This window comes from Bos mutus, chromosome 24 (assembly GCF_027580195.1).
Source record: "Bos mutus isolate GX-2022 chromosome 24, NWIPB_WYAK_1.1, whole genome shotgun sequence".
Taxonomy (NCBI): Eukaryota; Metazoa; Chordata; class Mammalia; order Artiodactyla; family Bovidae; genus Bos; species Bos mutus.
The window spans coordinates 3,905,001-3,923,969 of NC_091640.1; the positions used below are offsets into that span (position 1 = coordinate 3,905,001).

Sequence of the window (18,969 nt, forward strand, 5' to 3'; positions counted from 1 at the left end):
GGCATCTAAGAAGCAGCTATTTCTGACTGAAAGTAGCAGGTTTCATCTTGGGATGAAAGGCCTCCATTTCCTAGGACAGAGCTCAGCCCAACTTTTTTCTCAGACACTGCCGGGGGCTGACCACAACTCCTAGCATGTAGGAGTGGTCCTTCCAGAGACGTGCCTCTTGTGATGGCGGCTCCATCAGAGGAACAGCTGTTGGTTCCCAACCTTCTCTAAGAACGGCTTCACTCAGAAGCAAGCACTGGTCCCAGGCAGGGGTCAGCAGAGCGCCCCTCCACTGCCAGCCTGAACTTACGCAAGGAAAAGTACCACTAAAATCTCCAAGTCAAACTTTTCTCATAATAAAAAGTGAGTTGATAGCCACATGAATTAATGATTCCCCACTGTAATTTCAGATGAATTTTTAACTTTATTTTATTTTTAAACTTTACAATATTGTATTAGTTTTGCCAAATATCGAAATGAATCTGCCACAGGTATACCTGTGTTCCCCATCCTGAACCCTCCTCCCTCCTCCCTCCCCATCAGATGAATTTTTAAAGACTAGTGATGTTCTAAGAATTGACAATTTTGTTGATGTTTTCCATTCATAACATTACCAATCAGAGAGCCATCTCTTCAAGACTCTTATCAAGTTTTCCTCCTTCACTGAATGGATGCTTCAGGTACTGGCTAGAGAACCAAAGAGAGGGTTCTAAAGCCAACTCTCTCTGTTGCCCATCAAGCATGATGTGGGTCGTTTAAATGTGGCAAACCAGGGTCTCACTACACAGACCTCAGGGCACAAAACTGGGCCAAATAAATTCTGCTCATCATTGGTCCATTTGTGGCTCCATTTTTAAAATTTACTCACTCAATAAGAGAATGAACATCTGTGAATTTTCCACTGAACATCAGAACTAGAACATGACATTTCAGCTTTTAATTCAGTCCTACCGTGTATCTCTAGCTCAGAGTGACTACGCTCTTGACATTTTTATCATTCTTTCTTTTATTTCCATCAGATCCAGACGTTGATCTGTTTGATTAACCTGGTTTGGTCTTTATGACTTCTCCAGAGGCGCGAGACAACCATGACAAGCCGAGCACACTGCGGCCTGAAGGCGGGCCCAACTTCCAGCTAAATTAAGAGCTCGGACTCGGAGCACCCGAGCACACCAGCGTCTCGTCACTTAGGGATCAACGATACGGTAAACGTGAAAACTGCAAACGTCAATGGCTTAGTGCACAAGTAAAGGAGCGCTGTGTGTAGAGGCTCTCTTTAGTTTGATGAGGAGCCTAAGGCTTCTGTGAGGCACAGAGAAGGCGCCCCGCCACTGATGGAGTCTTTGGACCCCTTGGCAGCTTCAGACAGAGCATCTGGTTTTTACTGATTTTACACAGTAGTGTTCCATGTAAAGTTTTTGGTTTCTGTTTAACAGAAAGAGAGAAACCAAAAATTCCCTGAAACTTTGAATATGTTCATATATTGCTACTACTATGAGTACTAATAAATAATAAGCACTGGGTTAATTCTTGTTAGAAATTTTCCTAATCTTCAAAATCTGATTACCATATCAACAATATTTTTTTAGAAAAAGAAAAGCATAAAATTTTAAATACCAGATATCCAGCCGTAAGACTGCCACTTCCTAGTTGCCAAAAACATATGGCATATCCATTATTATTTAATTGCAAATGTGAAATGAGAAAAAAACATTCTCAATATTATAGTGCACTATGAGAATGAAAGGGGAAATTATTGTTTTAATTAGCTTCAAAGAAAATCTGTGTATAATTTTAAAAAAAACTTCATATATATTCCACTGAATCTACTATTTCCCATAATCCCTTTCTGCACCAGATTAGCATGAAAAAAGAGACAGAGATATAGGTTTAAACCTCAACAACTAAAAATTTCTTTAATATGTTTTTATCTAACAATAAGTACTTATTATGTTAAAAAAATGCTGTGTTTATATATAGTATGACTTTTTTTGGTACTTGTATAAGTATAAATCTATGTCCATGTCACCATAACCCTGAGGAATGAGAACATGTGTCCTGGGCCTCCCAAATGAGAAGACAATAAATCCACAGTGACTCAGGAAGAATGCATTTGAGGGTGACGCAATTAACAGGCAGGACCACAGACAGTTACATACACTATTTTGCAATACTTTCATTAAAATGTGACTATAAATCGTACGTTACACCAGTTAGGAAAAAGTCCAACTTAAGGAAAATTTCAATGAGAATTTTAATATTTTAAATCTATCAATATTCACTGAAGATCAATCACCTTCTGACAGCCTGAGACAAGAAGGACAGTTGGAAACCATAACCCTCAAGAAATGACCTGTGTGGACCCAGGGTATAAACCCGGTGTTTTTAAAAGAATAAAGAGAAACAAAGCAGAATGTGCTAAATTGTACATCAGTCTTCTTCAGAGTAAGAAGAGATTACATAGAATGCAGATCCAAGGCAGGAATTTCACAATGTGACAAAACCTGGGCTTTGAAAATACAGCTGGCCCAGGCCTAGAAGGCATGCCAACATGGCTTTCAGTGGACACACAGTGGAAACAGTGAACAAAGTATGATCAGATGCGTTTCCTAGTATCCTGACCCAATTTCTATACCCACACACTACATAAGGGAATTACTCACTGTCCCGAAAAAAAGCAAGAACAGGATTACATTAAAACTCAATGGAAATTATTACTTCCCTGAAAAGCAGATTTTGATACTAACATCACATTTCAGAAACAGTTCTAAATAGAATTAGGTTTGCCTCATAGGAAACTGCCAGTATTTGATGGTTTTTAACCAACAACCAACAACCATGTGTTGATTTCACATGCTTCAACCTTGTATCTTAGAACGTATCAGTGGGCATCATGATGGTTCTGAAGGGAATGAAGGGCCTGCTGAAACAGAAGGCAGTCGTTCTGCAGACCGCTGGCATCACCAGGAGGCCGACCTGCCTCATGAGGAGCGTGGCTGCCCGCCTGTTTCCTCCAAGCACGAGGGAGAGGGCAGCACAGGGCTGGTGGGGCACTCCTTGGTCTGAAGCTCACAGTGGGATCCTCGAGCAGCCCAGGGCTGAGGGGAGATATCTTGGAGAAAAAACCCTCGATTTCTCCCATCAGCGCTCTGTGGCATAACGAAATGTAAACTTCTTGTTTTTCATCTGTTAAAATGGATCACCAAATTGCTTTGATCCAACTTCACCAAAATTACTTTAGAAAGCTTGTAAGTTTCCTGAAAATTCCTCAGAAAAATTTTAAACCTGGACTTTTATAAGCAACTACCAAGACATCATGAATATAAAGAAAGTCTCACAAGAAGTCAGTACTGTATAATGAAACTGTATGAAAGTTGGTAATTAAGCATAATTGAAGGCTGCAGTGAACATATAGGCCTTTGTTCTCTTTAATTCTGGTGCTGACTGGGAATTAAAGATAAGAGCTTAGGGCATATTTTAGTCAGAGTCCAGATGTATAAGCCCCAGTGTTCTAAAAGCAATTTAAGTGAAATAAAAGAAGAGAATGGCCAAAAATATTCTAGATGCCTGCCAAGGGAAAACACCTACCTTCTGAACATTTAGCATATTTGATTGATCATAGTGGGGATCACTTACTCACTGACTTCAAAGAGAGTTAAAAGAGCAGGTATTCTTATACCCAAGATCTGACTGAACTACTAAACTAAATGGTAGCCCACAAAAATCCTTAAAAATTAACTTGTCATATTAAACAACAATGTACTAACATACGAAAAGACAATTAGAACATTCATACTAGAAAAGGTATAGTTCACCTTCTCCACAGAATTCAATTTGAACTTATTTGTATATAGGAATGAAAAAGGAGGCATTCCTCATTTAATAAAGATTATCATTACTAAATCATACATTTATGGTGTAGTAACTCAATGAACTAGTACTAGATTACATAATTATACACAGTATCATTATAGTTTTTTTGGTTTCTGCTTTGGGAGATGGAGTTTATATATATATATTCTTATATACATATATGATTATATATATATATATATGCTGTTGTTTAATCACTAAGTCTTGTCCAAATCTTCTGTTACCCCATGGACTGTAGCCCACCAGACCCCTCTGTCCATGGGATTTCCCAGGCAAGAATACTGGAGTAGGTTGCCATTTCCTCTCCAGGGGATCCTTCCTGATCCAGGGATTGAACCCACACACATACAAAGGTGGCTCTTTACCATTGAGTCACTGCGTATGTATATATTCTTTATTCATCAAAGTTCCACAGGAATAGGATGAAAAAATAAAGACAGTTTAGAGATGGAATAAACAAGGAAGAAACTCACAGAAGGCAGGTGCCTCATACTGAAGCTTGAAATAAAATAGTGACTTAGATTGACAATCAGGATAAAAGAAACATGGCAGCAGTGTGATGAGGGCAGGAAGAACAAAAGCATAGAGGAAGGCGGAAGTAGGTTGCAGAGTTGGGAACAGACCATGTCTAACAAAATGCAGGCCCCCTCGGAAATACCACGGGTTTCGTTCTTGACCACCCCAATAAAGCAAGAAAGGGAGTCACAGGAATTTTTCAGTTTCCCAGTGCATATAAAAGTTATGCTTACACTACATTATACTGTGTTAAGTATGTAATATCATTATGTCTAGAAAATATCTGACTGCTAAAAACTGACTGCTAAAAACTAACCATCAGTCTAAGCCTTCAGGTCATGGTAACAGCATCAAAGATCACTAATCCAAGGTCAACATAAAATAAAGTAATAATAAAAGTTTAAAATCTTGTGAGAATTACCAGATGTTGACAAAGAAACCAGAAGTGAGCAAATGTTACTGGAAAAAATGGAGCTGACAGACTTGCTCGCCACAGGGTTGCCACAGTCCTTTACTTTGTAAGAAATGCAATATTTGCGAAGCACTGGGAAACAAGGTCTGCCTGTAAAACCAGTGACCACAGGGCTTATTTGCAGGCAAGCTCCGAAGTATGGATGGGGAGAGGCGCCTGGCACTGAGGGGAGTGGCTGGAGCAGGGGAAGCAGGCAAGGGTCCAGAAGCATCTCTGCGACGTGACCCGAGAATCCTCCCTGTGGTCTGAACTCACGCCAAAGGCTTGCTGGCTTCCCTTGTGTGGAGTGAGACGCGACGCTGGCGCGGCGTTCTTGGTTCTCTCCCACTGGCCTTTCCATCTCTCACTGCCCCTTCCAACGTCACCCTGAAGGAATACTCCCACTTGTGCTCCCCTCCTAAACAGCGCTAAGCGGGCATCTTACCTGCTCATTTTCTGCCCACTCCCTTCCCCCAGCCCCGGGACGCACTAGAGCAAGAGCAGCCAAGCTCGCACACACCTCACTAGGGGCCTCCCTTAAAAGGCGCCCCTTCAGAAAGGCCTGTCTGAAAGCAACAGCCAGCCCAGACACCCTCAGGAACAGCACTTCTGCTGTGTTTTCACCAGCGCCTCCAGCCTGATAAACTCCCCCTTCCCTTTACAGGTGTGTCGTTCCTGCATCCTTCGCCTCCGTCCGTCAACCCCAAATCGGAGGGGCATGAGACCAGAGGGTGCATTATCTGCAAACACGACAGGCCAGCTCAACTTTGGAACACAACAGCAGCAGATGTAGTCAGTGTCGACTGGGAGAATCAATTAATAAGTAAACTAGATGTCTTCATGAGCAACCCCCAGAACACCTCTGAGACAGGATTAATTGTTCCCTCTTCTAAACCTTTCTTTTGTATCATTGTGTAGCCTTTCTTTCTACATACTATGGATAATTGCATAACCTACAATATCTTCTGAAGAACAAGACTCATATAATACTCGTGTCTATTTCAATGCTCAAGAATAAAACACACAGAGAGAAATCAAATGTTAGCTTAAAATTAAAGAATGAATCTTAGAAAGAGTAGAAAACAGTCCTATATCTCTGCAGCACACATATGCTCTAACACCTCGGCCTTCTCCCCTACTAACAGCAGGGTTTCCCCCGGAGTAGCAGACACGGTATTTTATCAGCACAGCTGTGACACACTATGAGCAGCAGTTACTTCTGACAGAGTAGAGAGCAAGGACCCTGGTATAAAAGTGAAGCAACCCTCCCTTCTTTGGCAGGGGAGGAAATGCCATGTCTGCTCAGCACACTCTAGGAGCAAGCATTCCTCACAATAAAAGACAATCTTGAAGAGTAAAAAGCACCATTTAAAGTGCACTATATTCGCAAGGATAGTTTTTAAAAAGTCTCATCACAGGGCTATGCCCCGCTGGACACAATGCCCCCAGAGCACAGGGCTGGAGACCACGTCCTCCCAGACAAATATTGACCCTACCTCACAAATATCCCTGTTGCAAAACTTCCCTTGAATTATGTGAGCTTTGATTTATATGAAGTTGTTAAAATATACCACTCACATAAAATGGGAATTTCCCATAAGAGAAAAAAAGATGAAACTAGAAATAACAGTAGTAAATAAAATGCATTCCATGAAGTCCACCCTACTTTCTGGAGATGAGTTACAATTTTGGCACTGAGCTTTCCAGAAGTAAACATAAGGAGGAAAACTCAATCATACACATGATTTGCTAGTACTTAAGGTCAGAAAGGCACACCTTTTCCTGAAAGAGAGACTGGAAAGAAACTGCCCCCAACCATCTCACTAGGAAGATACGATCTATGTCCAGGAGCAGCACGTTGAGCAAGATCTTTACAAAAAAGACATGACTTCTCAAAGCATTCTGAGATTTGTCCTTATCGTAAAAACTAACTACAAGATCAGTCAAAATGTTACTGGAGGCTGAAAGCACACATAGGGGGAGGAAGGTGAGCGGCTGTCCTGATGGAAGGACACCACTCACAGTCCAGCCACGAGAAATGAGTGGAAGGAACATTTACTCAGAACAGCAAACTAATCTATCAGACAAACACACAGCATCGAGATACTCCACACAGCCCTGGGTTGAGCAGCTGAAGCAGGAGTAGGGCTCACACCGCTTCATTGAAACTGAGGGGCCCAAGGGAGTTACGAGCTAGGAAGGGGGTTTTCTGTCCCCTCACAGGTGAGTCAGGAGAACCATCTGTGACTTGGCCCAAACACCCCTCCCTAGAAAGTAAGCTGGAAACTTCCACACACAGATGACAAGCTGAAACCCCAATATTCTCACCTTACTTTTGCTAATGTTCACCTCTAAAATTTATGAAGTAGGAACTAGAATATACCCATTTCAGTAAGAAAACATTTGTCATAAGGCAACCACAGAATATCTAAATTGCCCATTTAATTTAGAAATACTACCAAGTACTAACAAGATAACTTTGGTGGAAAATATATACTCTTCCTTATGAACCTTTATAAATGGTCAGATTAAGTCAGTAAAACACAGAAGAAAGTTTTCTAAAAATAACAACCCTGAGTAAATGATGTGACTTCTATCTATCTTCCCACATGGGCGTAATTATTTAGCAGGGTTATCTGTCTATTCCATCCAACTTCCTTAAATAAAATGGTATTAAATGATCACAGGATATTATTTATACACTAGACGCCATCTACAGATGACAAGGAGGAGAAATGGGAGAAGGCAGAAGAAAGGGTGTCCTCGGCTCACGCAGAAGCAATAGTAAGTCACTCAAATAGAACAACCTCCCACTCGTTAAAACAAGCAATCCAAGATAGAATGAACTGAAATGTTTTTCCTCCATTTTGGCTCAACAGAATTATTTCTTGTATAAATATTTTTTAAAGCAGAGAGGAGCCCATAGACACTTAATTTTTCCAAAATTGGGCCTCATTAAAAAAAAAAAATCACTAACCACTGATTAAAAGAAGAACTGAGAGGGGAGACCAATCAACAACAGTGACTGGAGAGCAGGCCTGTGCGACAGGCACGTGACCAACACGTGCTGCAAAGGACACGGCTCAGAGAAGAGAAGACGCACACTCAACACAGGACGGAACATCTCAGCGCGCTTCCCTGGGAACCAACTGCCTGTTTCAGTGGTAAGATAGAAACAGAAGGTACCGTACAGAAATTCACATGGAATAAACAGCAAGGAAAACAGCTGATCCTTTAAGAAAAGAAAACACAGCAATACCAATTTCACCAAAAGGCAAGTTATTTATTTAAAATGGATAATAACAGGACAACAACAGGAATTCATCTCACATTATGAACAGAATCTTTTCTAATAGGAAAAATTTGAGTCTACCTAAATACATCCAATTCAGAGTTTTTAGAAAAGGTGGTGTTCTCTCATTTAAAAGTAACCTAGTCAACCCATAATATCTATCACTGGCAAAGTTTCAATAAAAACTGTGCATGTACACGTACATACACTTTTTCCAGGAATGTCTGAGTTTTGGATGATATTTTCATGCTTCAAGAAAAAGGGTGAGCCCCTCTAAACTGAAAGACACAAAATAATGATGATGCTTCCATACAATTTTAACATATAAATACAAAAGTTCTCCATAAAGGAGACAAGACAGACTCCAAAGGACCCTGTAGCAATGGCTCATAGCAAATTAGAGCCAATTTCAGGGCTGCCGTATGCCTATCCCACACTCAGACTAGATAATATCTGGTCCATTTAAAAGGGGGAAAAGATTGTATCAATAAACTCAAAGATACTGTTAAAAGAAAGATGCCTAACCACAAGTTCCAAACGTCTGATGGAGAGAAGTCTGGAAAAATTTTATGTCTCAGCCATCTAAAGGAAGGAAACCCATTCATCTGAACAAAAACACTGGTGAGCCCTGGGCCCGCCCTGGGGGCCTCAACGTACCCCACAGCTGGGCTGAAAATTAGGCACAATCTGGGACTTAGAATATGCATAGACTCCTCCAAAAATTGCTTCATTGAAAAAATATTGAGGTTTCAATCTAGATAGTCATTAGTAACTTGAAAAAACAAGAACATTATATAGCTCCTAGAGTCTCTGATGTCCATGTCCAGTTTAAAATCCTTTACTGGAAAAGCTGGTTTCGGGAGCACATGAGCCTTCCTGAGACACTTGCCAGTGCAGACGTTTTCTGACATGGTCCCAGACACCACAAAAGCCACTCAACAGCTCAGAAATTCTGAGTGCATTGTTTCCTCTCCTCCTATCTCCACAGTCATTCAAAGCCCAGCTGATTTCCAAGTGCTGAACTACAAATGCTATCTCTTTCTATTGTAATATGCACCTGGCTTTCACATAAGACATACTTATTATGGCTGTTTCAATTGTGATAATTGTGGATAAGCTCGTTTTCTAGATTACTGTTAGCGAATTCAAAGAGTCATAAAGCTACTCTGGCTTACTATATTATAAAGAGAATTACTTATTTAAAATAGGGAATACTTTAGAATGAACTCGCAAATTAATCAGCTTATTATTTTGGAATGTGAACTGAATGTGGCTGTATTTAGCTGTTTATATTTAAGTGTACAAGACTTCTAAAATACAGTAATATACTACCTTAAAATAAGTTCATGCAAATTTAGGAATACAAAAGTTGCTCTTATACAAGCAATCACCTCAGGTGTTTCCTGGAGTCAAAAAATATGTATTTGAAATTATTTATTTTTCTGTGGCTAATGACAGTCACACTGACAAAATTTATTAGTTCATCAAACTATAGTGCAAGAATATGAATTTATTTGTAATAAATTATCATTTTTGCATATATCAGTCAAAGCACAAGGCCTAAATACTTGCAAACAAAATGCATTATTAATTTAATTGTCACAGCCTATTTAGCTAACTTCTATTACTATTTGCCATAATATGCAACACATAAGAGGGGAGAATCAAATTCAAAACATAAAAAGAATAAACTGATTACATTGTCCTAGAGAAATTAAAATATAGCAAGCTTGCAAAACTATAGCAAGGCATTAATGTTTTAAATAGGTAAGAAAAAATGTTTAACTTAATTGAGAGAACACTTCTGCCCAAAGAGATGGTTGAACATGCTGATAAAGAGTTTCTTTGTTTCCTAAGACTATTAAAAGGCATCAATTCCATCTCCAAGGAGGTAAGGAAGGTGCACTGGAAGGAAGGAGCATTTGGTATTCATCAGGCTAGATTCTGCTCCTTACATCTTACTCTTCTCCAGCTATGGACAAATATTGGTAAATTATGCTGTGGCTGCTGCTACTGCTGCTAAGTCGCATCAGTCGTGTCCGACTCTGTGTGACCCCATAGACAGCAGCCCACCAGGCTCAGCCATCCCTGGGATTCTCCAGGCAAGAACACTGGAGTGGGTTGCCATTTCCTTCTCCAATGCATGAAAGGGAAAAGTGAAAGTGAAGTTGCTCAGTCCTGTCCGACTCTTTGTGACCCCGTGGACTGCAGCCTACCAGGCTCCTCCGTCCATGGGATTTTCCAGGCAAGAGTACTGGAGTGGGTGGCCATTGCCTTCTCCAATGCTGTGGCTGAGGCCCTGGCATTCCAACTCAGCCTCTCTATGCAAGAAGAGGGACTGCCCTATTGATAAGCAGATACTATAAATAAGAGGCCTGCTCAAACACAGGAATTTTAGCAGTAAAAACAATTCAATCTAATGTTAAGCTCAGAGGAACTCTGCAGTCACACTACTTAGGAGGGAATGATATAGAAGATGAGGAATGCCTTCCCATTTGAGATTCATCTCCTGATTTTAGGACAAAAAATCATGTAAATGTTAGAGAAAAAGCTAATCATACCTCAAAGGGGAGAAAGACATACAATCCTTCTTTTGCCTCTATTTAGCCTTTCTTTTTGTATCAGGGACTGAAATGAAGGGAAGTAACAGAGAGCTATCCTGGAATGCAGAGGAAAAAGCGAATGGAAAAACCAAAGAGCACAGCTGGAATTTTCAAACACCTAGGATCACATTCAGAAGACATCTACTATCCTTAAGGTGCCTGCAGGATGAATATATGTACAAGGTGATGGATCCTTCATTAATATGAAGGATATTATATTCTTCATTAATATGAGGAATATATTTGAACAATATGAACAAATATATTCAAATTTTTTAAATTCCTAAATAAAAACCAAAATGATATCCTTGAGTTCAAAATATATACTAGTTACACAACAGGGAAATACTTTATTTTTATCATGCAATCTAGATTGAATGTTTTCATTCAAATTTGTTTTGTGAATAAAACACCCTAAGTACCTGTATGCAAAGATTTTCAATGTGAAATATAATAATCACCATGAGGAAGAGCACTAGAATTGGAATCAGAAAAATAACAACTCTAACACTTAACTATTTATAAGATATTGTATATTTCTCAATCTGTCTTTAATTCTGTAATATTAGAAAAATAATGCACCACTAATATAGTAATATAGGCTTCTGAAGTGGCTCAGTCAGTAAACAATCTGCCTGCAATTCAGGGGACCCCAGTTCGAGCCCTGGGTCAGGAAGTTCCCCTGGAGAAGGAAATGGCAACCCACTCCAGTATTCTTGTCTGGAAAATCCCACGGACAGAGGAGCCTGGCAGGATACAGTCCATGGGGTCACAAAGAGTTGGACATGCCTGAGCAACTAAACCACCACAATATGGTAATATGATTAACAAGATAATGCAAGTAAAAGCAACAAGAGCACAATAACTACAGATGTTTTGTTTCTTAAGTGCTGATAAAACATAACTTTGACAAGTCCAAAATTACAATTTAAATAATAAAAAACTTTCAAATTTCAAGAATAATGCGTCCAGGATCTCCCTAACACATAAATATTGTCTCAAATTAAATATAATGTGACAAAGAAAAGTATGAGAAACCTAAAGGCAGAAAGCAGGCATACATAACATTCCAATATTCTGACATAGTAGACATGTCCAAACAAAAATGCTTAAGAAAACAATATGCCACCAATAGAAAAGTCCAGTTAAATTTCTTGTGAATATAGAAAATATTGATGAGTATTTCAATTTTTCTTAATTTATTAAATATTTACAAATATGGCGGAAGAAGCCATAGGCTACAGTGTGACAGAACAAACTGCATCATGACTGGCATTTTACAACCGTATTGAAAACAAAAGTTTAAAGGAGTGTCTGCAGAATTTCACATGCTGTCTTTGAGCATCTGGAGCAAGTCGGAAACCTACCAGGTCTTTACAGGCGAGGATGCTCACACTAGTGTTGAAGGAGCTGCACCTTTTAGATTTAAAGTTTCCGAAGTAGCCAGGCTCACCTGGGAGCTGACACTGCTATATCTCAGCTCACCTAATATAATTAAGTCTGTGTGATGCAGCTAATTATGATACAGCAGCAAGAAGAAAGGAAACCTGGCAGTTGATGACATCGTAATTGTAGTGTTATTTTTCATGACATGGCAACCGTAGTATTATTTGGGGGATGACACAAGATGTATTTCTTTTTCAAATCAGCAATGTTTAATTCTACAGTGAGAATTCAGAAATGTCATTTTAAAACCTCAAAAATACACAAAGTTCAAAGGCAAATAGTTTGGTTTTACATATTTATTTTAGTTCATTCTAATGCATTTGCAGAGGTTGACTCCCTTTAATTTAGCTCTTCTGTTTCAAGGTCATTCCACAAATTGATAAAAAAAATCAAATCCTTCAAATCTTTCCCAATATGTTTAGATCAAATTTTCTAAAATTAAAATGCTACATGAAGTTCTTATGGGAGAATGGCATAATATATGATATTCAACATGAGAGTACCACTCGTGTAAAACATGACGAACTGCCTGGATAAAACTGTAGGAGTCACCTCAGCAAACAAAAATCTAAAATGAAAATATACTTATCGTAATCAAAGTATTTTAAATGGATGAAAATTACCTTTCTTTTGGTGTGCCAACTCCATGTTTGCCTAGTAGATGTGTATTTAAGTGTTTCTTCATAACAAAGGCAACCCTGAAAAAAAAAAGACAAAAAGTTATTATAGAACTAAAACATAAGTCTCAACGAGAAATATATGCAAAATTTTAAAAAATTGACATGGATATATATATTTATAAATACATATAGTTGTAACACAAAAATGCACGTTACAATGTCACTGCATTCTAAGCAGAAAGTTGCATACAGACGGATATACTGCAATACCAGAAAACCAAAGGAAATAACTGCATTGCAATTCACTGGGTCATTTTCTCACTTGTGTATATGAACAAGGACCAAACCAACGATTTTAGCTCTTCAGTCACTGTCTTCACTTGTCAGTTAGTAAGAAAGATAAACCAACAACCTCAGTATCACACGCCCTGCCCCCGAGTCGATCCCACACTTCAATCATGAAATGAGTTTGAGAAAATGTCACTTTATTAAATATTTAAGGGACTATAAAAGAGAAAATGAATAGCCTTCAAGAAGCTTCCTTAAGAAGATGGTAATGATTTGAAGAGAGGTTCTTTAAAATGATATAGATGTTTACCATGTCTGCAACACATGCAAAAAAAATGTACTTAAGTGCCCAGAAGATATCAATAACTAAAACAAACAAAAAGTATTACCCGACATGCTATCTTACTTTACACACAAATCAGATCACTTAATTCAATTTTGTTGACATAAATATGAAATGGACAGGAATCAGCAGCCACTGAATACAGCACCATTCTTCTACTGAATATAGTACAACACAATTTAATTATGTCGTGTGATTGTTTAACACAACTTAGATCTCATTCCAAAGCATCAGACTAAAAGAGCTCTCTTGATAAGCGAAAAAATAAAAATTTACCGTTGTAACTTTCAATGTAAAAGGGCTTGCAAACATTTTTGTTAATTATGTATTACAGCTGTCCTTCATAAAGTTAATTACTAATAGCTGAAAGGCAACAGAATCTATTTGCATATGTACATGAAAGGCATGACATATGCAAAAATATGATTTTAATTAGCATTCTATGATATGAAGGGCTACAAATCAAATTGGCATGTTATAAGATTCTTAACATTAAACACTGAATTCATCTGGACATGTTTGCACAGACAGGCAACACAAGACCAAATAAAGTATTATGGCCTTATGGAAGAGATGGGTGTCAAAAGCCAAGACTGAAACAGTTTTTAAAAATGTAAATGTTCCTTTTCATGTCTGGTCTCTTCTGCTTATTTTCATAAAATATAGGGAACCTCAGTTTTGAGGCTAAAGTAATATTTGTATTTTTTTAATGACTGTGAGTTTATTATTCAAGTAACACATTTGTATACACTGAAAATAATATTCATTCTTTTATATACATTAATAACTATGAAGAACACATGCTTTACAACTATAAATAACCTATCACATCATCAATCCATAAATGGGAAAATCATTATTACATATAAAGAATCAAATTGTGGTGATATTAAATGCTTAGTAAAATAACAGTAACAAGACATTCTATATTTGTTTCACTTGATTTGAACAAAATAAATAATATTTTTCATTTCCTTTAAAAAGAATACCATAATAACAGCAGTCCATTTAAGTCATGACTTTCCTACTGTCCTCTATTTTCCTATAATTAAAAAAACATAAAGCTAATAGCAAAGGGCAAAGGTTAAGAACCCAGAGTTGCAATGCACAGCTTATTTATATGGCCAAGTATAATTTAAGAGATCTGAGCTTAGAAACCACAGTGCAGTTTTAAAAAGAAAAAAATTTTATTAATTAAAATGCTTCAGGTTTAAGAAATAAACAAAAATATTACACTGCACAGGGGAATAAACTACACTACATAGAGAACGAAAGCTTTTTATAAAATTCTGACATTATCTGCTGAATGTCTGTAATAGTAAATATCCTAGTAATATTTTATTACTATGGGGAAGAATTTACAATACAAAAACACAGCTCAACTGTAGTCAAATGCAAAATATTCATTCATCCACAACCTGACATTAAGCAAATCCTTTTAATTTGGTCCAAAGTACTATCAGTGTAAAAGTCTCAATGTCTTCCTCAGTAAAACAGTTTAAGTCAAACAGGACCAACTGAACTTACCTACCTCCATGGATAATAATATTGCCAGTAATTTGAGAGCACTGATTGGAGCCTATACTTCACTGCCACCATAAGAGTATTAATACTGTAACATAATAATTGTCTTGGAAATTTTATAGTCTAGATACCACCAGAAATGGTATGGGGTGAGACAGTTGAGATGGTTGGATGGCATCAACAACTCAATGGACATGAACTTGGGCAAATTCCGGGAGATAGTGTGGGACAGGGAGGCCTGGCGTGCTGCAGTCCATGGGGTTGTAGAGTCGAACACAACTTAGCAACTGAACAAAACCACCACCACCAGAAATAAAACAAAAATAATCCTGAATCAGAAAAACCACAAGATTGAAATGCCTTCCTCCCAATGAACCCACATGACTTTACAATTTTCATTCTGTCTCCACTCATTCTCCTTCCTAGGTACCAGCAATTGGCAGGTTCTCCATGTAGAAGGCAAAATCAGACAGTTAAAGCCGTGTCTTCACAGAGCTTTCCTTCTAAAATCTGTGGCTTCTCATCAGAATGAAGCAGCACTCAGCCTGCCTGGCTCCCGCATCAATCCTGCTCATCACACGTGCACACACTCATACGTGTACTAAACCGGATCGGCTCCAGGCAGGCACAGTCTAGGCAACCGGGGTGAGTAGGTGATCAAAGAAAGACAAGTCCCTACCTTGGAAACTGTAAAACCCAATGAGGGAAACAGGGCAAAAACACCACCTATGACACAGAGCATCTTAAAGAGTGAAAGGGGTGGGTTAAAAAACAAAATAGAGAAGGAAGAGCTGACACCTCAGCAGGGACCAGCACTTTACCTTTGGGAGACTTGGGAGCGTAGTGAACATCGCGGAGCTGGTGTTCCCCCAAGCAGGGGCAGAGGCCGCAGAGGACACGGTGGCCAGAGAGGCCAGGGGCACGAGCCTGAAGGACGGAGGGCAGAGGGGACTGGTGAGGGCACTGAGCCACGCAGCCAGGGCTGGCACTCAGGTGAGAAGGAAAGTGTCTGAACGGAGGCCCACGCAGGACACACACTTCAACAGAGGCCTCCAGCTGTTCTGCTTTGAACAGACTGGGGATGGCAGCGGGGAGAAAGAGAGGGATGAACCAACTGGCTCCTGCAGTAAAGCCCAGGCAAAGGTGACGGTGCTCTGCACCGAGGACCGGCACGAAAGAGGAGATCTGGTCAAATCCCAGACACACATTCACAACCAGAGTCAAACAAATCTCCACGGGGACTGGACATGGAGTTACAAGCAAGGAGTCAAAGACAACGTCAGAGATTTGGGTCTGGGGAAGCTGAGCTGGTTGGAAGGAGAATATCAGTTTGGGACTTGTTCAACGAGAAAGTCCACGGACATCCAGACAGATCTCCAACAGGAAGCAGACTCTACCGGTCTTGAGTTCAAGGGCAAGAGTCATGCTAGAAATATACACTCTGTGGCTCTCCACCTGGGCAGTGCCTTGACAATCTAGAGGAACACTTTGAAATAATAAAAAGTAGTGTTGTTTAAAGTATGATTGATTTCCAGGTATCTATAATGGCCTGGGATAGCACTGTTTGAAATTGTTTTTGGTGTCAAAAGAAAAGTGCAATAGTAGCATTCTCATACTAGCTACAGATTACTACTTTTTAGTACAAAAATTTCCTATTTGAACTTCAAATTTTAAAATCATTTTTTTCACACTGTATGGAGATACAATAAAAGCCTCTTCGTTCAGTCGCTCAGACTTTCTCATTGCAGATTCTCTTCACTTGTGAGTCATGAAAGATGATCTGACTTATCTATTAAAGCAAATACAATACAGAACCATGACTGGAGAGAACAGGACACACACACACACACACAAACAGGAGCATCCCAGAGCCAGGTCTCGGAAACAGCAGAAAGAAAACATCAAAATTAAGCAAGGAGAAAGAAGACATGTATTTTAAAATAAGGATGAAGGTACACTAAGAATTCTCATCACCCCCACTTGGAATTTGAAAGATTTCCCTTCTGCCTTAAAATCAGCAGTACTGGTCAACCAAAGGAATCTAGTTTCCTTTGAATACAAAATCAATACAAGCCAATCCACTTAATTTTCATCACTTTATACATATTTATAAGCAGCAAATTCATATAATAAACTCCCTATGGCTGAAAAATAAAGTATAAAAAAAACCTTAAGTGATGATTCTCTGAAGAATGATCATGATCATTCCCCCATGATCATGTAAGTTTAAGATGCACAAAAAATATATTATCAATAGTGTGATCTGACTTTTGGAGCAAATGTCACTTGTATGGAAGACAGTATGGAGATTCCTTAAAATCTAGGAATAAAACCAGCAATCCCACTTGTACGCATGTACCCTGAGGAAACCAAAATGAAAAAGATACATGTATCTCACTTGAGAGCCCCTTGGACTGCAAGGAGATCCAACCAGTCCATCCTAAAGGAAATCAGTCCTGAATATTCATTGGAAGGACTGATGTTGAAGCTGAAACTCCAATACTCTGGCCACCTATGGAAGAACCTACTCATTTGAAAAGACCCTGATGCTGGGAAAGATTGAAGGTGGGACAAAAAGGGGACAACAGAGGATGAGATGGTTGGATGGCATCACCGACTCAATGGACATGAGTCTGAGTAAACTCCGGGAGTTAGTAAGGGACAGGCAGGCCTGGCATGCTGCAGTCCATGGGGTCGTAAAGAGTTGGACATGACTGAGCAACTGAACTGAACTAATCCTACTGTTCACTGCAGCACTATTTACAATAGCTAGACCATGGAAGTAACCTAGATATCCATCGACAGAAGAATGGATAAAGAAATTGTAGAACATATACACAATGGAATATTCCTCAGCCATAAAAAGGAACACATTTGAGTCAATTCTAAAGAGGTGGATGAACCTACAACCTATTATATAGAGTGAAATAAGTCAGAAAGAGAAAGATAAATAGCATATACTAATGCATATATACAGAATCTAGAAAGATGGTACCAAAGAATTTATTTGCAGGGCAGCAATGGAGAAACAGACATAGAGAACAGACTTATGGACATGGGGAGAGGGGAGCAGAGGGTGAGATGCATGAAAGAGTAACATGGAAACTTACATTACCATATGTAAAACAGATAGCCAACGGGAATTTGCTGTATGACTCAGGAAACTCAAACAGGGGCTCTGTATCAACCTAGAGGGTGGGGTGGGGAGGGAGATGGGAGGGAGGTTCAAGAGGGAGGGGATATATGTACACCTATGGCTGATTCATGTTGAGGTTTGACAGAAAACAGCAAAATTCTGTAAAACAATTATCCTTCAATTAAAAAATAATAATTTTTATTTAAATAAAAATGTATAGAAAATTTCGCCCTTTTGCTTGATATATTTTTTATGATTAATGAGGTATTACCATTCTGAAAATGAACTTAAATGAATAATTATTTTTATACTATAGTTTTACATGTTAATTTCCATTTTAAATGGTATAGGTATAAATGACAGATGAATGAGAGATTTTTAATACTGCAATAAGCGTACATTTCTCCCAGTGGCTTCACAGCACCAAAGCAATGGCTTCTGAAAGATGCCCACATCCTAATCTTGTGAAACCTCTTAGGTTACATGGCACACAAATGGAATTAAGGTTGCTAAACAGCTGGCTTTAAAACAGGAAGATGATCCTGTATTCTCTGGGTGGACTCAACGTAATCTGTATCCTTAGACACAGAAGAAGTAGACAGAAGAAAGAAGCTAAGAAAGAGACACGACCATGAGGGCAGGATCACAGAGATGCTAAGCTGCTGCCTGGGAAGACAAAGGACTTGACCAGAGCCAAGGAATGCAGGGGGTCTCTAGAAGCTGACACTGTGAACAACCTGCTTCCTAACAACCAGCTCCCAAAGCGCTCATTACCGAGGCTCCCCCTTCTCAGTGCCCCACGGAACAGCAGTGCTCTCATTCTACCATTCCTTCCACACTTACTAGCTGGCCTTCTTCCGTAAAGAACTTCAGGATTTTGCTCTTGTCT

General features: G+C 39.1%; 1 protein-coding gene across 1 annotated transcript in view; it reads right to left on the bottom strand.

Moving 5' to 3' along the window:
- The window catches only part of ZNF407 (zinc finger protein 407), a 386,963-nt gene that overhangs the window by 227,593 nt on the left and 140,401 nt on the right, over positions 1–18,969 (bottom strand). The window contains exon 4 of the mRNA XM_070362001.1: positions 12,793–12,867. Within this exon, the coding sequence (XP_070218102.1) occupies positions 12,793–12,867 (75 nt within the window). The remainder of the gene's footprint in view (positions 1–12,792; positions 12,868–18,969) is intronic.